Source organism: Sebastes fasciatus, chromosome 20, assembly GCF_043250625.1.
Source record: "Sebastes fasciatus isolate fSebFas1 chromosome 20, fSebFas1.pri, whole genome shotgun sequence".
Lineage (NCBI taxonomy): Eukaryota > Metazoa > Chordata > Actinopteri > Perciformes > Sebastidae > Sebastes > Sebastes fasciatus.
Window position 1 is genome coordinate 14,893,988 of NC_133814.1, and position 18,057 is coordinate 14,912,044.

Sequence of the window (18,057 nt, forward strand, 5' to 3'; positions counted from 1 at the left end):
CTTTCTTGCACTCGGTCTTCTCCCCTCAGTATGTTCTCTTGCTCCCTTCCCCAGAACATAAAACCACTACTACTCAAAGAAAGACAACTTTACGACCAATTATTTTCACTCCTTCATCAATTATTCTCCCAGTATGTTCTCTCCCTTTCCATTCTTCCGTCTCCCCACTGTCATTAATATTTAACAAAGCTGTCAGGTTTGAAGTGTTTTGAAGAGGGCAAGAGTTTCTGTGCTGCTTTTCCTTAGAATGCCCATGAACTCTATGAAGCAGGTCATTCATTTGTGCATTTGTTGATTCCTTTATTCACTCCTTTATTGGTTTATCAAATCGTGACTCAAGTCTTTAACCATCATCCTACCAACATATTCAACATACAAGGACAACCAAACTACTGTAAAAAAAACAACCATCATGGCAAAATGTTAACTTATTTCTTTTCAAAACATTATTAGTTATGTAATTAATGTCATCAGGAAAAAACTGAATAACAGATATTATTTTATGAAAGGTCATTTGCATATTTTGCAAAACAAACACAGGACTTTCAACCAGGAGACCGGTGTTTATGTCCAAAAGTATGATAAAAGCAGAAGCGTAGCTTTGCTTTTGGGCGCTGATGTTGCAATGGAACGAACAATTGACTTTCAATTCTTGGCAATATAAGTTATTTACCCCGCTGATAGTGCTTGATACTTTAAATTAGGACCCATGGCAAACATGAACTCAATAAATAGTTCCATCTAATTAAACTGTAAAGGCAGAATTGGGTGCTTTTGACTGGTGTCCCTTTGGACCCCAGTATATTGGTATTTTTTTTAAATCGCTAATTAAAACAAACAAAAAACAATGATATGAAGTCATTGGAACAAATTGATCGACAAAGTCATGAAAAATTGGAATGACAGAATAAAGCACCTGTGAGATATGACAGAAAATGTATACCTGTGTGGTCTGCAGAGACCCCAGTGGGTAGGATTAAGGTTAAAGGTGAACTGTATCCACCGGCCCTGTGCGTGCCGACCGGTGCCCTGCAGATCATTGGATCAGCAGAGTTGCAGCCAAAAGTCAGACGACAACATTTAAGTGGTGTTGGCAACTCTGAGCTGCGTGCAAGCCCTGCCGCCTGTTCCAGGGCAGTATGTCGGGCCTGCATAGTGAGGATAAGAATTAGTTCACTAGGCTGGCAGAAGCAGATTTTCTAAGTCTGACGTTTTTATGGAGTTAATTCACAGAGAATGAAGAGTGCTCTGGTAGCAGCTGCTAATGGTAGTGTTGCATTCCTGGTCAGGTGCTCGCAGGAATCGGATAAATGTGTCCATTACTTAAATGGTGTGGATGGTTGGAAATTGAAAGAAAATGCATAATAGTTTAAGGGGTGCTGCACATGTCAAAGTCAATTTAATAGTTACAGAGGGTACAAAGCCTGCAAAAACTGTATAATGTCTATGGTGGCTTTGAATAAGCTTCACTCAGTGGCAAATAATGGATGTTGACGGACAGCTCTGTAACATCAATAACACTTCAATTTAACTGTAATATTTCACTTTGCTAGTGTCCATATATATTTTAAATTAATTCAGACTTTGATTCTCACAAACCGTCGTTTTGGTCACACAAGGTTGGCACAGGTTACCATGGTTACCCGTCTCCAACCGACAGGGAGGCTGTCAGGAAGTGACGACGTAAAATACTGCCCAGAGTGTCCGAAAAGATACGTGCTACTGTTTATTAACACAAAAGTATGTTGAACAATAGCACACATATTGAGTATGCGATTTCGGACGAAGTTGCATTATGGGAATTGTAGGATCCAATGTTTCTGGAACTAGGAACTAAGATTCAGGATAACTCTGCCTCTGCTGCACACATTTTAGCTTTGTTCTTTAAAACTGTCTTGTGTGCAATACTAAATTGCAAGGTTCAATCTCTACATAAAATTAGGTATGTTTGAAATTTGAAATAAACACTTAAACACAAGTGAAATTGTCCCCCTCAATAGATTTTTTTTAGATAGAGATTTTTTCCTAGTGTCAAAACTGCTGCCCACATTTTTCCATCATCTTGGTCTGTCAGGGCTCACTAGACATTTGCTCAGCACAGATGTCATTCCAAGTAACTCCCACAATAAATGACTGACACTATTTCCCTTCCGTCAGACATCAATATGAACAATTCTTACACCTGATTGGACAAACGCACCACTTGCTGGATGTCTTTGGGTTTCCTCCCAATTTTTAAGCCAGAAAATACGGTGGCTGCTCTGGGAATGTCAATTTCTCTCCTAAACTCTTCACCAAAATCAGTTTTGAATACATTTTAGGCAAAAAAAATATGACGCACAGGTGCAGAATCATGCTTCATATTAAATTTGTAACACCTGCTATAAATGTTTGGTTCGGCAGTTTCGAGATGCCAAACATTACTCTTACTTTTCAGACTTGAATCTCACAGCAGAAACTGCTGTAATTAATTAATTCAGAATATCACATATCAATACCATGTCATATTTTTTTAGTGTTTGATAGTTCGTACTACACACAATTGTACACACTTTTCATAGCTATACTAATAATTGGTCCAAAAAAGAGTATAGATGTTCTAATACCATTTTTCCTTCCTAATGCTGATTCCAATACCTGAACTTGCAGTATCGGCCAATACCGAGTACCAATCTGATACCAGTGTGATAGATATAATGTCTTCGATGCTTTTGGACTATCTTTGTTGAATTTATCTCATCGTTGAAATGAGATGCAACATCATCGCCCAGCAGCAAAGCCACGCTTCCGACATTTTGGGCTGAAGCTAGACCCAGATGGCAGTAAAACGTCCACCTTCAAAGTGCCGTACAAAAGCAAAACAAAATTATTTCTATTACATTTTCATATTCTACCGAAATGGCCTGTGTTGAACAATATAATATTATAAATATTTTCAGTCCAAAATGGCGGCTGCGGTTGTTGTAAAAAAACACACCAGTTTCGTCTTTTTGCTTCTATACTCTTTGCCGTTACCGTTACACTCGCCACTAGCTACGCACTGTTGTTGTTTGCTATCGTCACGTGACAAACTACCTGCAATCAGTTCTTCTTCGCTGCTCTAAAACAGTAGTAGTCATGATACATCCAGGGCGACAGCACAGTGAAGGCTACTGTTTTGGAGAGGCGAAGAACAATTGATTTCCGGTTAAACGAGTTGATTTCATCTGCTGTGTTAATAAATAATGGTATCGGATTGTTGAATAGACTGGTGTATTTGCAGATACCCGATCCCAAATTTTGGGCAGTATCGACGCATTTCAGATACTGGTATCGGTATCGGAACAACTCTAAAAAAAGAGTAAAATTGAGCCTTCATAAAAACTCAATCAAAGAACACAATTTTGTAGTTTTTGGGAAAAAAATACATTGTATTGCTTAAAATTTAGATTTTGCACAGATTTCCTGACCCTGCAAACATACTACCCTTAAGATTTGGAGTCAGATGTGTACCTGTATTATTGCCAACACATTGTGACGCTTGTTATATTTTCACCTCTTGTGGAAACACGAGTAAAAACTTTATCGGTTGAGGAAACATATCTCAGTATACTTTGAAATGTAAGGGTCACCGGGGGTAACAGGGGTAACAGCACCTGCAAATAGGCTGTACAGTATGTGTCACCTTTCTAGACATTTCTCATTTTGGAACTCATTTCTTACCACTTACCAACACAACAGCGAGTGCACGTCCATGTGTGTGTGTCCTGCTAGAGCACATAGCGGTGACAGCTGACAGCTACGAGCTCACTCATTGTTAGCTGGACGTTTTCCAGAAAAGAGTATCAGGCAAATTGAAAATTGGTGCTGCCACGACATTAGAGGTGAAATCAACCGCATGAAATGAGATGTGAGATTTATTGCCGTCCGTACAATTATGGGACTGTGAAATAATCACGGAGCGGAGGGGTGAAGGCTATCTGACTGCTCAACCGTGGTCACTAGTGGCAGCACAATCTGTCATAGTTAACACCTACTTACACCATGTTAACCGCGGGGCATGCCTCATTATTCACTCCCTCGCATGTGAGTGGCAACATGTGAATACACATATGAGCGAGCATGCCCTCACACACACCCGTGCGTAGAGTGTGCGCTCCATTGTGTCCTGTATCGAATATCTTCCTAATGTTGCGTCACCTGCTGGCAGAGAGATCTGCTCAGGAAGAGAACAGGAAATGAGTCATCGGGGCTTAATGGAGGACGGGAAAAGATCCTCAAAGCTTAACTGTGCTCCTGCTCCATTACCTACAAAGTGAGTGATATGGAAGATGTTCATGCATGTGTGTTGTGTGTAAATTGACGTCAAATAGGTGTATATAGGAAAGCTATCCTTATACATTTATGACTTCATATTTGTTAAAAACAGCTGATTCATGTTAAACTCATTCTCTCTCTCCTCACACACAAATGAATCCATGACTCCTGTTGAGTTGTTCTATAATACAGTAGGGCATCAGTGTGATGAAAGTATTGTAAATGTTACCTAAAGATGTTGTAAAAGGAGGAAAAAATAGATTTTGAAATAAAAGAATTATGAGCGTGGCGCTTTCCTTTCTCAGATGTCTGTGAGCCGGCACCTAACTAGTATATGCATGCTTTTTCCTTCAGTGTTACATTTTTAAAAATGCCAATGCTGATTGCTGGTATGAGAAATGGATGCTAACCCAAGCCTTCAGTGTCAGAGGGGAGTGTGTAAAGCGGGATTCAGACTAAGAACAGCCCTGTGTTAAAGCAACGTAGCCTGAGTGCGGCACCCTCAACACTCTCACTTCCCACCAGGGTTATTATAGCAAACTAAAACTGAAACTATAGGGGCGTTTGCATATTAGGTACGATTGAGTGAACCAGCGTTATCATCCACGTGTATTTGTTTATGTTGAGATCAGCTGTTCTAGCGGCAGAGCATCATAAAACACTTTATTCAAACTTGACAGAGACAAAATATAACTCAAAACCGTCGTCGTTAGTCTTTACAACAATCACAAACTCCGGTTTGGTCGAAATAAACTCTTATTTCACCGAGTTTGATTTGAAAATATGCCGGATCTACGCTCCGTTTTCTCCCTTCTGCAAAAAAGTGGGCATGTCTGTAAAGGGGAGACTCGTGGGTACTCATAAAATCCATTTTCATCCCTTTGAAAATGGCCATGACCGTTTTCCCTCGCCAAAATTTAGCGCAGGTTTGGAGTTATTCAACCTCCATAGGTTTAATAATTAAATATGATATCAGCACTTTCACTCTAGCTTTAAAGCCTCCGAAAGATTGATTGCATTAATGTGTTAAAGATATTAGTGGCGTTAAAACGTATTTGCGTATTTGCGTTGACGCGTTGACGCGTTAATTGTGACAGCCTTAGTAGCTACATACTTCTGAGACATTCTACTTGACCTTAGGAAAAACAAACTTCTAACTATTGTAAAACTTAAACTAAACACTCTGAAAACGAACTAAACTAAAATGAAATTGAAAAGTCAAAACTAAAATAACCTCACTTTCCCACAAGGTTGGGCAGATTCTTGTACTCTTCAAGTATTTTATTCAAGTACCTTCACATTACTTTAGATTTGTGAGACATTCTCACACTCTCTAAAGAAGCCCTGATTTCCATAAGATTTTCATTTTGATACCATGTAAACCTTGAGTTCAATTATGGTGCAAGTTTCCACACATATGCCGTCCAATCAAATCGGAGCGGAAGCTCCAGCTTTTCCCTACAACGTATTTCTAACAGTAACAGAATTCAGCTGAAAGGGATTATGTGATTTAAAGGCCTTAAATGAGACTAGACCTTCCAGGATTTGACAAAGCAGACTCGGTGGATGAGAAGCCAATTCCTCCAAGTGGAACGAATACAGTGGAAATGCTGCTAAATTGTCCTCAACTGACCCGACTGCCTTCTACCCCCCCCCCGCTCCTCTCTGTGTCTCTCTGTTAATTTAAATCCCTTTCACTCTTGCTGAATTTTTATTTAAATTATTTATTAGCATGACTATGGCACTTTTGAAAAATATGCAAATAAAACTTTACACCTCAACGCTTTTTAGTGCTTTTGCATAACAGAATAGCAGATAGGTAATGTGCTCCCTCTCTTTTTTTATTTTGTCATCAGTCTGCTTCTCTTTCTTTTCACAGTTTGTTTCAATTTCTCATTCTTTCTCCATTATCCCCATCTCTCTCGCTGCTTGCTCTTTGGTTTTGCCAATTCTTGTGTGTGTTCAAAACAAAACTTGCCCCCATATTTCTCATATCCTTCTTTTTGCTTCTGGGGTGGCACAGCTGATCGATGCACCTATTTCCGCAGCCAAAGTTAGTTTTATTGTGCCTTCCTTGCACTCAGCAATAACAGACTGATTACGTTCGGAAAATAAAAGTCCTTTGAGGCAGATGCGAGCAAATCCCCACAGATTGCTTCATTTATTTGGTGAAGCACTTCAGGTAAAGTAATTGCAACAAGTGTCAGTTTTGTTGTCACGGCGGTGTAGTGGCGTAATGTTGCCACTTTTGTTTTTCCAGCTTTAATGCTGCTTTCAAGAGCTGTTGAAAAATATTCAAATTACAACTCGAGTGCAATTGAACGACCCGGCAATGTAGAAGAAAACAAACTTAATGAGGAGATGTAATAATAATAGGAAAATGTAGGACTTTTTAATGAAAGACAAGATGCTATGATATTAGGGGGCATGAAGACACCTTGCTGTCACACCGACATTTAGTCCTCTTTGCTCTGGCCAATAATGGAAACACTTAATTGCATTTTTATATTCAGATTATTTTTGAGGTGTTGTTGATGTTATTTTTTCTTATGCTTTTCTACTTTGGGTGGCTGTTGGTTGTCATTCGATGTTATGAACGCATAAGGCCAAACAAGGTTAATTTGACTGCATTTACACCTTCCATTCTTGGAAGAAGGATCTTTCTTACCAGGGGCACTTGAACGCAGCTCGGTCAGCTTGCACAACTGCAAACCTTATAACAAAAATATGTACACAACATATGTTTATCACATCAGTTGTGGTGAGCTGGTCTGGTTTTAATATTCTGTAAAGCTGGGGACACACCAACCTGACATCAGAGAACTAGCAGCGGCGAAGGCTCCCTGTTGCGTCGCCTCACGTCGCCTTTGTCTCGGCTGACAAGTTGCACTCGAAAACAACGCAAAGACTACAGCCGACAGCCAGTTGGCACGTACATTCTGCGCCTGTGTGAGAGGAAATAACTCTCCACACCAACAGGTCGCGGTAGTCTGTATTCATCATTCAAAAAGGGAAATCGAAAGACCGAGGATGGCGGATATACAATCCGTTGTTATGATACGTACATGAAACAAAGCGGCGTTTGCCAACCATTTTCACACCACTCAGGTTTCTCACCACTTAGCTTCATTCCAGATGGCCATGTCGTTGTGAAAGTTTCTACTCCAGACCTGCCTTGCTTTGTCTCCATCACTCCTTCTCTCACGGAAGAATTGCAGTCTTATGATATCCAGATGATGAGCAAGCATTAAGACCTGAGACTTTAAACAACTCTTTTATAATTTACGCTCACTTCCGATCTCTCACTTGCTGTCTCGCTCTCTCTGTTCTTCTCTGTTCAGTGCTTGTGTACAATCAGTGAAATTGGGGTGTTTCGGGTGCTGCCGCCTCACACTCACAGGTGCTGACTGTCTCTGTGAGATTGGCAGAACAAGGCGAGCAAAGTGCCCCATCATTAGCTTATTGGACAGCCTGGTCAACGCGACTATGTGTGTGTGTGTGTGTGTGTGTGAGTGTGTGCATGTGATGATGCTCTCTGATACTGCCAACTGGGCTAGATTTAGTCCGTAATCAGCGTGTTGCAAACCTGTTCAAACCGGTTTAGTAGCCGTTCACACAGAAAATTGAACTGCACATAATTGAATTAGTCCCGATGCAGATGTGCAGTGGTATGTGTGTGTTTGCAAATACTGTTTGCTCTAACCTACATGCATCATCTACTTCATTTTGACAGTGTCATGAAAGCTGTTTATCGCATTAAAGGCTCACAAAACTGATTTAAGATGTTTAGCTTGACACTTGTCTACTTGTACTTGGCAAACTGCTGGCGCCCACTGCCTTATCCTGTGTTTCAAAGCCTACGCATCTTGTTTTGTCATTTACACAAAAAAGAAACAGTGAGAGTCTAAGAGAATTTAGAAATAAGCAGGGGCGGTTTAGAAAACCTTTGAATGGAACTGGGGCATAGAAGGGGGGGGGGGCACATTTGTTAAATAATAGAGTAAAAATGTTTAATAATTGTATATTGATAATTTTATGTCACTTTGTGGTAATTTGGTGTCTCCTTGTGTTTGTTATACATCTCTTTGTAGTCATTTTGTTTCTCTTTGTGGGTGTTTTGCATCTCTTTGTGGTCATGTTGTGTCTCTTTGTGGGTGTTTTGTGTGTCCTTGTTGTCATTTTGTCTCTTTTTGTGGGTGTTTTGTGACTCTTTGTGATCATTTTGTGTCTCTTTGTAGTTGTTTTGTCTCTGTGGTTGTTCTGCGTCTCCTTGTGGTCATTTTGTGTCTCCTTGTGGTTATTTTATGCCCGTTTGTGGTTGTTATACATCTCTTTGTGGTCATTTTGTGTCTCTTTTTGGTTGTTTTGTGTCTCTTTGTGGTAATTTGGTGTCTCTTTGTGGTTATTGTATGCCTGTTTGTGGTTGTTATACATCTCTTTGTGGTCATTTTGTGTCTCTTTTTGGTTGTTTTTTGTCTCTTTGTGGTAATTTTTTGTATCTTTTTGGTTGTTTTGTGATCTTTGTGGTAATGTTTTGTCTCTTTATGGTTATTTTGTGTCTCCTTGTGGTCATTTTGTCTCTTTTTGTGGTCATTTTGTGTCTCTTTGTAGTTGTTTTGTGTCTCTGTGGTTGTTTTGTGTCTCATTGTGGTCATTTTGTGTCTCTGTGGTTATGTTGTGTCTCTTTTTGGTTGTTTTGCATTTCTTAGTGGCCATTACAATGTGTCTTTGTGGCTATTCAGCATTTCTTTGTGGTCATTTTTATAATCCATCCATGATACTAACAAGTCAACTACCAATGCTTTCCCCCTCTGGCCCCACTTATCAACATATGGAAATTTTACTCTGACTTTGCAGTTTTTTTTGCCTCAGTGTTTGTGCTGTACAGCGGCATGGCTCCATTACCGACCATCCTGTAACCAGAGAGTCACAGTTCACTCGCTCTGTGTCCTGGCAAAACACCCTCGAGCAAGGCAATAAACCACACACTCGCAAGACGGTCTGCATAAGGCTGGCAGCCATCTGCCTGAAATGAAAAAAAAAAAAAAGGAATAAATTTCTAGTCTTGTTTTGGCAGCAGTAGAGGAGCTGTGAAAGATGCCTTTCTGCAAAGCAGACAGACATTGACAAACAAGCTGACAGACAGACAGACAACACTGGCACAAACACAACACAAACAGGCACACAGACAGACTGACAGAAAAAGAAATAGACAGATGTCGGCTATGACAGTACAAGGGGAATATTTTCATTTGTTGTCTTTTCCTGCACACATGCATACACAGTCGGTTAGAGTTACAGTAACAAGGTCTTATCAGTCACATGCAATGACAGGAGGCTGATCATAAACAGCGAGGAAGTGAACAGCATGTCAACATCTCTCACTCTCTCTCATTGTTTTGGGTTAACACTCCATTGTGTTATTTAGCTTCTTTATTTCACTATTTTTAACACACACAGACACATATTTTCTATCAATATCTCCTCTGTTTTAAGGTCAAAGTTTTGTTCCTTTACCTTTTTGCAAAGTTTCTCTTTTCATTTATTTGTTTTCTCTCTAGTGCCCTTCTCTTTTCTTTTCAATCTTGTTCCCTCCCACAGATTGCTATTGTTTCCGTCTTATCCTACTCTCCATCCTATCGTCATCCTAGCTACAGTATGCCCTCTTCTCATTTTCTCCCCTACCCTGCGATCCCTATACATCAATGAGAGGTTGTTGATGTTCAATGAAACCAGTGGCCTTTAAAGTGCAGGTCACAATCTCTGTCTCGTTCCTTTTCTCTCTTTGTCTGTCTGGTATTGTCTGGGACAAAGTCTCAGTCTCTGGTTTCTCTTCCTCTTTTCCAAAGTAATCTCTTGTTCTCTCTTTTTTTTTTTACCTTCATGCCCCATCTCTCCTCTTGTTCACTTTTCTCCCTCTCCCTTTCTCTGTTTCCACTGCATCTCCATGTTTCTCTTATTCTCTCCTCCCCATTTCCTTTGCGCGAGCATCTCGCTCTCTCTTTGTCGGGTGTATTTTCTCTCCTCTCTGGAGGAATAAAACTTTTTGAAGTTCTATCAGAGGAGAAGCGCCTTCAGCCCTAATACACTTCATCCTGGTTACTGACGCTTACAGCATGGCCTACTATTGTGTGCCACAGTGCTTTGTGAACTTTGCCAGGGAATTAAACATAAGCCGGCGACTCTGCCCAGCACACAGTCTCACAATTACGGTCAGAAACCTTCTTTCTAATTGGGCCCAGCTAAAAAAATGATAACAACTGGGGATCATGAAGAAATACTGCATTAATATTATGGATCTTTTTTTCAAAATTGTTTGATTTTCATAACAATATGCTTAAGGTAACTGAAGGTATGGTGGTTGGTTGATGACTGCGTTATCTGTAGTTATTTGGGTTGTTATGATGTTTGTTTTGATCCTTAAACCTGCAGTAGAAAGAATGTTTTTAGCATCATTGGACAAATATTCCATAATAACCTTTCAGCATATTGTGATTCAAGTGTTCTGAGAGAAAACTAGACTTATGCACCTCCTCATGGCTCTGTTTTCAGACTTTAAAAAATCTAGCATGTAACGGGAGACTTTGGCCAATCACAGGTCATTTCAGAGAGAGCGTTCCTATTGGCTGGTGGGCGGTGCTTAGTATTTCCTCAAGTGGTCTCAACATGGCTTCCAGGTCACAAACTTTTTCATTTTACAGCTAAACAGTACACTACAAGATGTTTCTGAAAAACATTTGAGGTGAGAAACAGGCATTACAGTAACAGAATATTGATTCATATTTGATCAGCGCCGCCTAGTTTGACTGTTTGATCGGAGTCTGCGAGTGATTGACAGCTGCTCAGACACGGCAAGGCTCCAGCTCGGCTCTGATTGGTTGTTTTACTCCGGTCTGTGAAATTTTGCAGATGCTAATAGGAGCACCTATTTTTTTCAGATTACCTGTCTCATACACTACTGTCAGGATATAGTGACCGTTTTATAATAATAACTCAGATTTGCTCCATTTCTAGCAGCTTTAATATTTTAATTTACTACAGCTGTCTGTTACCTTTAATCTACTATTGCATCAACTTGCACCACTTGCACATCACGTTGCACTGGCAGCCCCTGCAAAAAGATCACATTCCCTCTTTATTAAACAACGTATTTAAAAAAAAAAAAAAAAAGACAACTTATATATTTACTCCACTTCTGGTCTATAGTTAAGCAGGGTTAAAGCTGTAGCACTGACATTAGTGCTTCGAGGGTGGCTAATGGTTAAAGTAAAATGGAATTATAATGCAAAAATACTTCCAGTAACTATTTCTAGTATGACAGATACAAAGAAATCTGTGTTTTTAATTCCCTCAAAAGATTCAATGTCCTTGAATTAGCAAATGCTAGCAGGTTCAACTCATGTCAAACAAACTACGACTGTACAGATTCCACTGCTTACAATGTGGTGCACTAGAACAGCATTTTTTCTAACCTTTATCTTACCTGGAAAGTCTCCTCAGTATTCAAATTATGTTTTAAAAGAGAGTCCTATTATAACATACCTCTGGAGGTAGTGTGGTCATCTTTGTCCAAGATACTGAACACGAAATTGCTGTAAGTGTGCATGTGAATGTTTACCGCTCCTGAGGAACAGGCGTAAGTAAGCCTTGATTGGTAACCTCTCCCACCAGTGTATGAATGTGTGTGTGTGAATGAATGGGTGAATGCTGGCTTGTGTTGTAAAGTGCTTTGAGTGGTCCATTTACCACCCCCATAGGTTTTGGTTCTCCAAAAGACTAACGATACATATCATAAACACAATAATACTCATTCAGTGCTAACATACATTTTACCACTTTTGTAAAAAATCACAATTTCCCCTCTCTGGAGATAAATGTGGGAGATACAAGTTTGGCTTGACTCCGCAAAACAGTGTTATAGTGAAACACCAATAAATCAATAGTTTCATACATTTTATCTAATGCCCTCAGTTGAAGTTTCAATGTCGATGTTGCCGGCAGCAGACTTCACTAATGAGGTCCAAACTTTACTCAAACATTACATTTATGCCAATAAACATAAAGTTTACTCCCCTCAGCCTGAATATACACAATATTTGGGACACCTTATCGACATTATCAGGATATCACCTTATAATGAGTTGCAGCCTTATTTTAAACCCCTCAATTCTCTCTCAAATTCTAATATAATGATATAATAATCTCACTTCTCTTTATCTCCATCTCCTCGTCTGTGGTTGGTGCAGATTTAATTAGGAAAAAAATGGTTATCTGGGGTCACATTGTTTATGTAGCTCAGGAAAATATAATACAAAAAGAGAAAGAAGAGCAGCAGCAAATTCCAATCTGTGCATTCTCACGCATTTCTCATGTCTTATTAGCTGTAGAGTCCAGACCGAGAGAGTCAACAGGTCGTCTTTAGAGGAAACTAAAGTTCTGTATCAGTATATCTTTTGGCCAGACTTAGCCGTAGTTTAGAGATGCTAGAATTTGGGGAGTATAGCATCTCTTTGTTTACCCATTTCACAATGAGATGGTAATGTTGTTTGGTAATAAAGCTGCAGTAGTCTAAAATAAAATGTGTGACCTTCTGAATAAAAGTGAAAATTGGGTGTTTGTAAATTGTAAGAATCTTTTCTTAGTCACCGCTGTCAGAAATCAATCTGGCTTTGTGATAGCTTGTGAGAATATGCAACTGGGCTCCTTTGAGAATAGGTTGTTGTATCAAACGAGTCTATTTTGGATTTGCTGGCATTGTTTTGTCAAGTTCAGGTAAAAAAAAAAGAAAGAAAAGTTTGAGTCACGAGAGTGTTTGGGTCACTAGGTGTCAAATGGATTTTGTTTGTGCAGCAATTAAAAGCATATTTCATCAAGAGAGGTTAGGCCTTAACCTTGTAGCAGCGTTCTGCAACAGTAAACAAGGTTTTATTTTTCACCTTTTTCAACTGAAACTGGAAGTATTTTTCATGATGGTCTATCAAAATGCAGAACTGATATGAAATTCATGATGAAAATTGGAAAGGTTACCAAGTTAACGAGGTATAGATCAACATGGGAGATATCCAATTTAGAGGATTTCGTGATACAGATCCCTGGGCTTTGAATATTGGCCGATACCGAGTACCGATCCGATACCAGTGTTAATAATAATTAATTAATAAGCTGAATGCCTCACTGTGTGGAAGTGACTGGCATCATCCTTTTATGTGTAAGGCAACATCATTTAAACTTGACTTAAACAATGCTTTCATAACTTTGTAAAACAAAAGGTAACAAATAAATACACAGATATACATTTTTATTATTTTAATTATTATTAATTATTATTAAAGTAATGAATCGTACAACAGCAACTTGGTAAAACAATCTTAAAAATTAACAAGAATTACAGTTCAAGTGAGCTTTTTGCATCAGGAATCCAAATTCCATTATATAATGTATGTATATAATAATATACTGTATAGTATAGAAACATAGAATTGAATTGAATAGATCAGCCCCATTGTCACCGATATCCGATCCAGCTATTTGAGTCCGTATCGGCCCCGATATCCGATTCGGTATCGGCCCCGATATCCGATTCGGTATCGGTGCATCCCTAGTATTACTTTTGCAACTTTTTAGTTGATATTTTGTTTGCATACACTCAGCTATGAGTGATAATGTAACCCCCGGGGTTGGATTAATTAAAAAATTAGACCAAAAGTCATCCATCATTTTGCCAAATCCTGGCGTTGCAACGTTGCTACTCACATAATACAGTTTAATAACAGAATGTAACACTGTTTTTGCACTTCTAATGTAATTTCAAATGCAAGCCAGCACAAATCCCCCTGATGCAAGCTCAGCCTCATGTGTCCATCAGTTTCTCGCCAATATCACAATATGACTACCAGGGGTTCCATGCAGAGATTACTGGCCTGGAGACTCAGCCTTATTAAAAAACTACTAGAATTATTTATAAATCTCATCAACAGTGCTAGCATTCGGGACTCAGAGAGGTTTTGAATTCATAAACATGCAGTATCCCTGGCGATTCATAAAAATCAGTGCCACAGAAAAAAAGAAAATACCATCTGCTTCTCTGTTGAGACAGAATATCTCTCTACAATGTCGGAGGCATTATCAGTTCCCTCTGTAGGGCTTTCTCTGACACTCTGCTAAATCTTGATCACAGTCCACTTGCCCGCCATTATGCATGGACTGAAGAACCGGAGTTTAAACTCAATTAAGGTCGCTTAAAAGCAGCACCGTGGCATTGCGAGTCTAAAGTGTGTCCCTTAAATGAAGCTGCCCCGGAGCCACCGTGACTGCTGGATTTCACCTCTGGGGTTTGGTACAATATTACAATTACATTTTCGTTGTCAGCCAACTCCATCTCCATTCAGAGGGCGATAGTAATCTGACTCTGTCACAGTAATCTCTGCCACGGGAACTTCATAAATCAGCTCTAATTAAACAGGCGGCGGTTTTTGCGTGACGGGGAGCAGTTAATGTTGTTGTTACTGAATACGAGCCGCTGAGTTTAGTCTCAGATAAGGTCCCATTCAGGATAATCTCTTTCAGTAGAATAAAGAATATTCTCAGTGTTATTACCATGAAGACTGAAACAAACTGTATTTACATACCATACCGTCTTGACTGATTTAGGTGTATCTGATGAATCATGCTATGAACGGGAGGAGAATCTATAGGAACAGGATATGGTTCAACTAACTTTAAAGACAAAATAACATATTTGGATGCTTGTAACTGGCCGTTTCCTACGCCCTAGTTTGCCTACTGTTGCTACGCCTGTCAAGCTTTCTGTTCATTTGCATTTATACAGTTTAAAATGATAGCCTAGCGGTGGCAGATTTACTAATTTATTAAACAATCTTCCTGAATTTCACACAAAATTGAACAAAAACAGGTTACTCTTTTCTGGCCAGTGGGATTTATCAGCTGAAATAACAAATATTGAAACTCTGACAGTTAGTTTGCTAAAATCCTGATAAAAAAAAAAGTATTATACGATAAATAAAAGTGTAATTAAAATGTTATTCATTCGAACTAGGGCTGTGATTAATTGCACAATTGTCCATGAATAATCGCATATTAATCATAAATTTTTTATCTGTTCAAGATGTACCTTAAAGGGAGATTCGTCAGGTAGTTAACAATCTTATCAACATGGGAGTGGGCAAACATGATTACGTTATGCAAAAGTATGTATATATTTATTATTGGAAATAAATTAATAACATAAAATGACAAATATTGTCCAGAAACCCTCACAGGTACTGCATTTTGCATGAAAAATATACTCAAATCATAAAATGGCAAACTCCAAGCCCAACACGCAACAACAGCTGTCAGTGTGTCAGTGTGCTAACTTGACTATGACTTTCCCCCAAACTGCATGTGATGATCATAAAGTGGGCATGTCTGTAAAGGGGAGACTCATGGGTACCCATAGAACCCATTTACATTCACATATCTTGAGGTCAGAGGTCAAGGGACCCCTTTGAAAATGGCCATGACCGTTTTTTTCCTCGCCAAAATGTAGCGCAAGTTTGTATTTTAGTGTTTAGTATTTAACCTCCTTCGTGACAAGTGTAACAACTGTATGACTACTAAGTTAGTATCATATAAGATACTGGTATTATATGAAATGAGAAATCCTAAGGAATCTATTGGTACCAACCACAATGGATTTCTTAGCATTTCTAGTTTCATGTAATACCAGTATCTTCACTCTAACTTTAAAACTGATCCCGTGACCACCTCCGAAATATTGCGTTAATGCTTTATTACCAGGTTAACTTTCACAGCCCTAATTCTAATGTTGATGCTTTGGCTGCTCTATTGAACAAGTTAAACAAGCAACACGGTGGTTAACTTTGTGCTTCACTGTTATGCTTCTCTTTTAAAACACAAATTTATTTGAGAAGCTATAAGTTTAGTAAATGTAACACTATTTAACGCAAGTTTGGCTTGAGTGTAAACTTCCCCAAACCAAATGAAGGATAGAGCCGCTATTGCTACTCCAAATTCTGATTTACTAGCATCTTAGCTCCCTGCCTTTGGAAACAACGCTAAGTTAGTACTATAGGTAGGTATTTGCAGCTTATTTTAAAGCAAATAAACACACAGTTTAATCCTTTTCTTACACTTTTTGTTCTTGTGTTTAGTCTTGAATAAAAGACACCAGCGTCTAAACTATTGAGGTAGAGAGTATTGCTCTTATTAGTGAAGATTAGCCACGGTTGCTAAACTATGAATGGACCATTGCTGTTCAGGGACACAATTTAGCTAACGGTCAGTTCCTCATAATAATGCTCCTGGATCAGTACACTGTAATACTTTATACTAATTGTGTATACACAGTGCACACCGTTGACCATTTAGGTGTTTGGTAAGATCCAGGTTAAAGAAATTTGGCGTAATTAAATCCCAGACTTGCTGGGAAGATGGTGGATGGGGAAAAGTGCAACCTACCACACGCACACAAACACCCAACCTAGACGAACGCCATCCTTTGAGAGTCTGTGTTGAGGAGCTGAAAGATGTTTTCTCTTGCAGGTCAATCTCTCACTTTAAATGTTTGTGCGAGTGAGATAAGTGGGCTGTATTGATGCTCGATGGGTTTGAGCCGCATTACCCACAAAGCAATCAAAGACCAATTTATAGACACGTACACATACAGACTCAGAGAGCACCCAAATGTGTCTTTGACTGAGAACTTCAAAGAAACCTATTTTCCCTACAGCTGTACATGCTCTCCCTATAAAATGTAATTACTCTCAACCCTAAGCACACACAGACACACACACACACATCAGCTTTATGTATTTCTCTCACTCTCTCCTCTGTATAGCACCCTTCAAAAACGTCTAATGTATTATCAACTGTGTCAAATCTTCCGCTGCGAGATCTAAGATGTTGTTGCCACCGCTGGCATTTTACATCGCACAAAATATTTCCTTCTCTATCATCATCCACAGGTTTCTATATTTTCCCATTGTGGCGGCAATCCCTGTATAACGATCACTTACTTTGATGCACGAGCAGCAAAGATTGATCAAAGATTTTCAGATTGGTGACATGAAGTGCCGCCACGATATGAATATTTAATGCATGTGTGAGCTTTAGATTGGAAGGGGCAACTCACCTTGGGGGATGTAATGGAGTGCACCGTCGATATAGGAATCGTATTTTCATTCAAAGCTTACTTCTGTAAGGATGGGCGGGGAGCATGCAGTTCTGCTACATCAAACTCTGTATTACTGCTGCTGTTTCTTTTCAGTGGCAGATGTCATCTTTTGAACATGTTAATGTATGCGTCCAGCTCGCTGTTCGCATGAAAGCGCAGGTGGCGCCGCCTGAAAAGGAAGTACCTGGAAATGACTGCTTTCAATGCACAGCTCAAAATGAGGTGAGTGATTGTGGCTGACCTGTGTTTATGTGCTCTCCTCCCCTCTCCGCAGCTGGATGCTTGGTGAAGCATGGTGGTGAAGATGGTTAGGACGCACTTAATGGGGCCACTGTCGTGGGGCCGGGTCAAATGGCCGAGCATAATGGGAACAGGAGTCCTCTATCTGCTGCTGCTATCAACCTGTCTCGGCCAAGATACGGACGGTAAAGGTAGCCTCTTCTTATCCATCTCTTTTTCACTCACTCGTTCTGTCTTTGTCTTCATCTCTTCTCTCCGTTTCATAATTGAGAGACCGCTCAGCAGGGATTTAATATCAGGATAGTGTGCGTGGCTTCTCTGACTTC

The 18,057-nt window shown here is 39.5% G+C and overlaps 1 protein-coding gene across 2 annotated transcripts in view; it reads left to right on the forward strand.

Moving 5' to 3' along the window:
• The window catches only part of LOC141758408 (protocadherin-15-like), a 210,314-nt gene that overhangs the window by 19,664 nt on the left and 172,593 nt on the right, over positions 1-18,057 (forward strand). For both annotated transcript variants that reach the window (XM_074619771.1, XM_074619772.1), the window contains exon 2: positions 17,766-17,922. In XM_074619771.1, coding sequence (XP_074475872.1) covers positions 17,784-17,922 — 139 coding nt within the window. In that variant the 5' untranslated portion in view covers positions 17,766-17,783. The remainder of the gene's footprint in view (positions 1-17,765; positions 17,923-18,057) is intronic.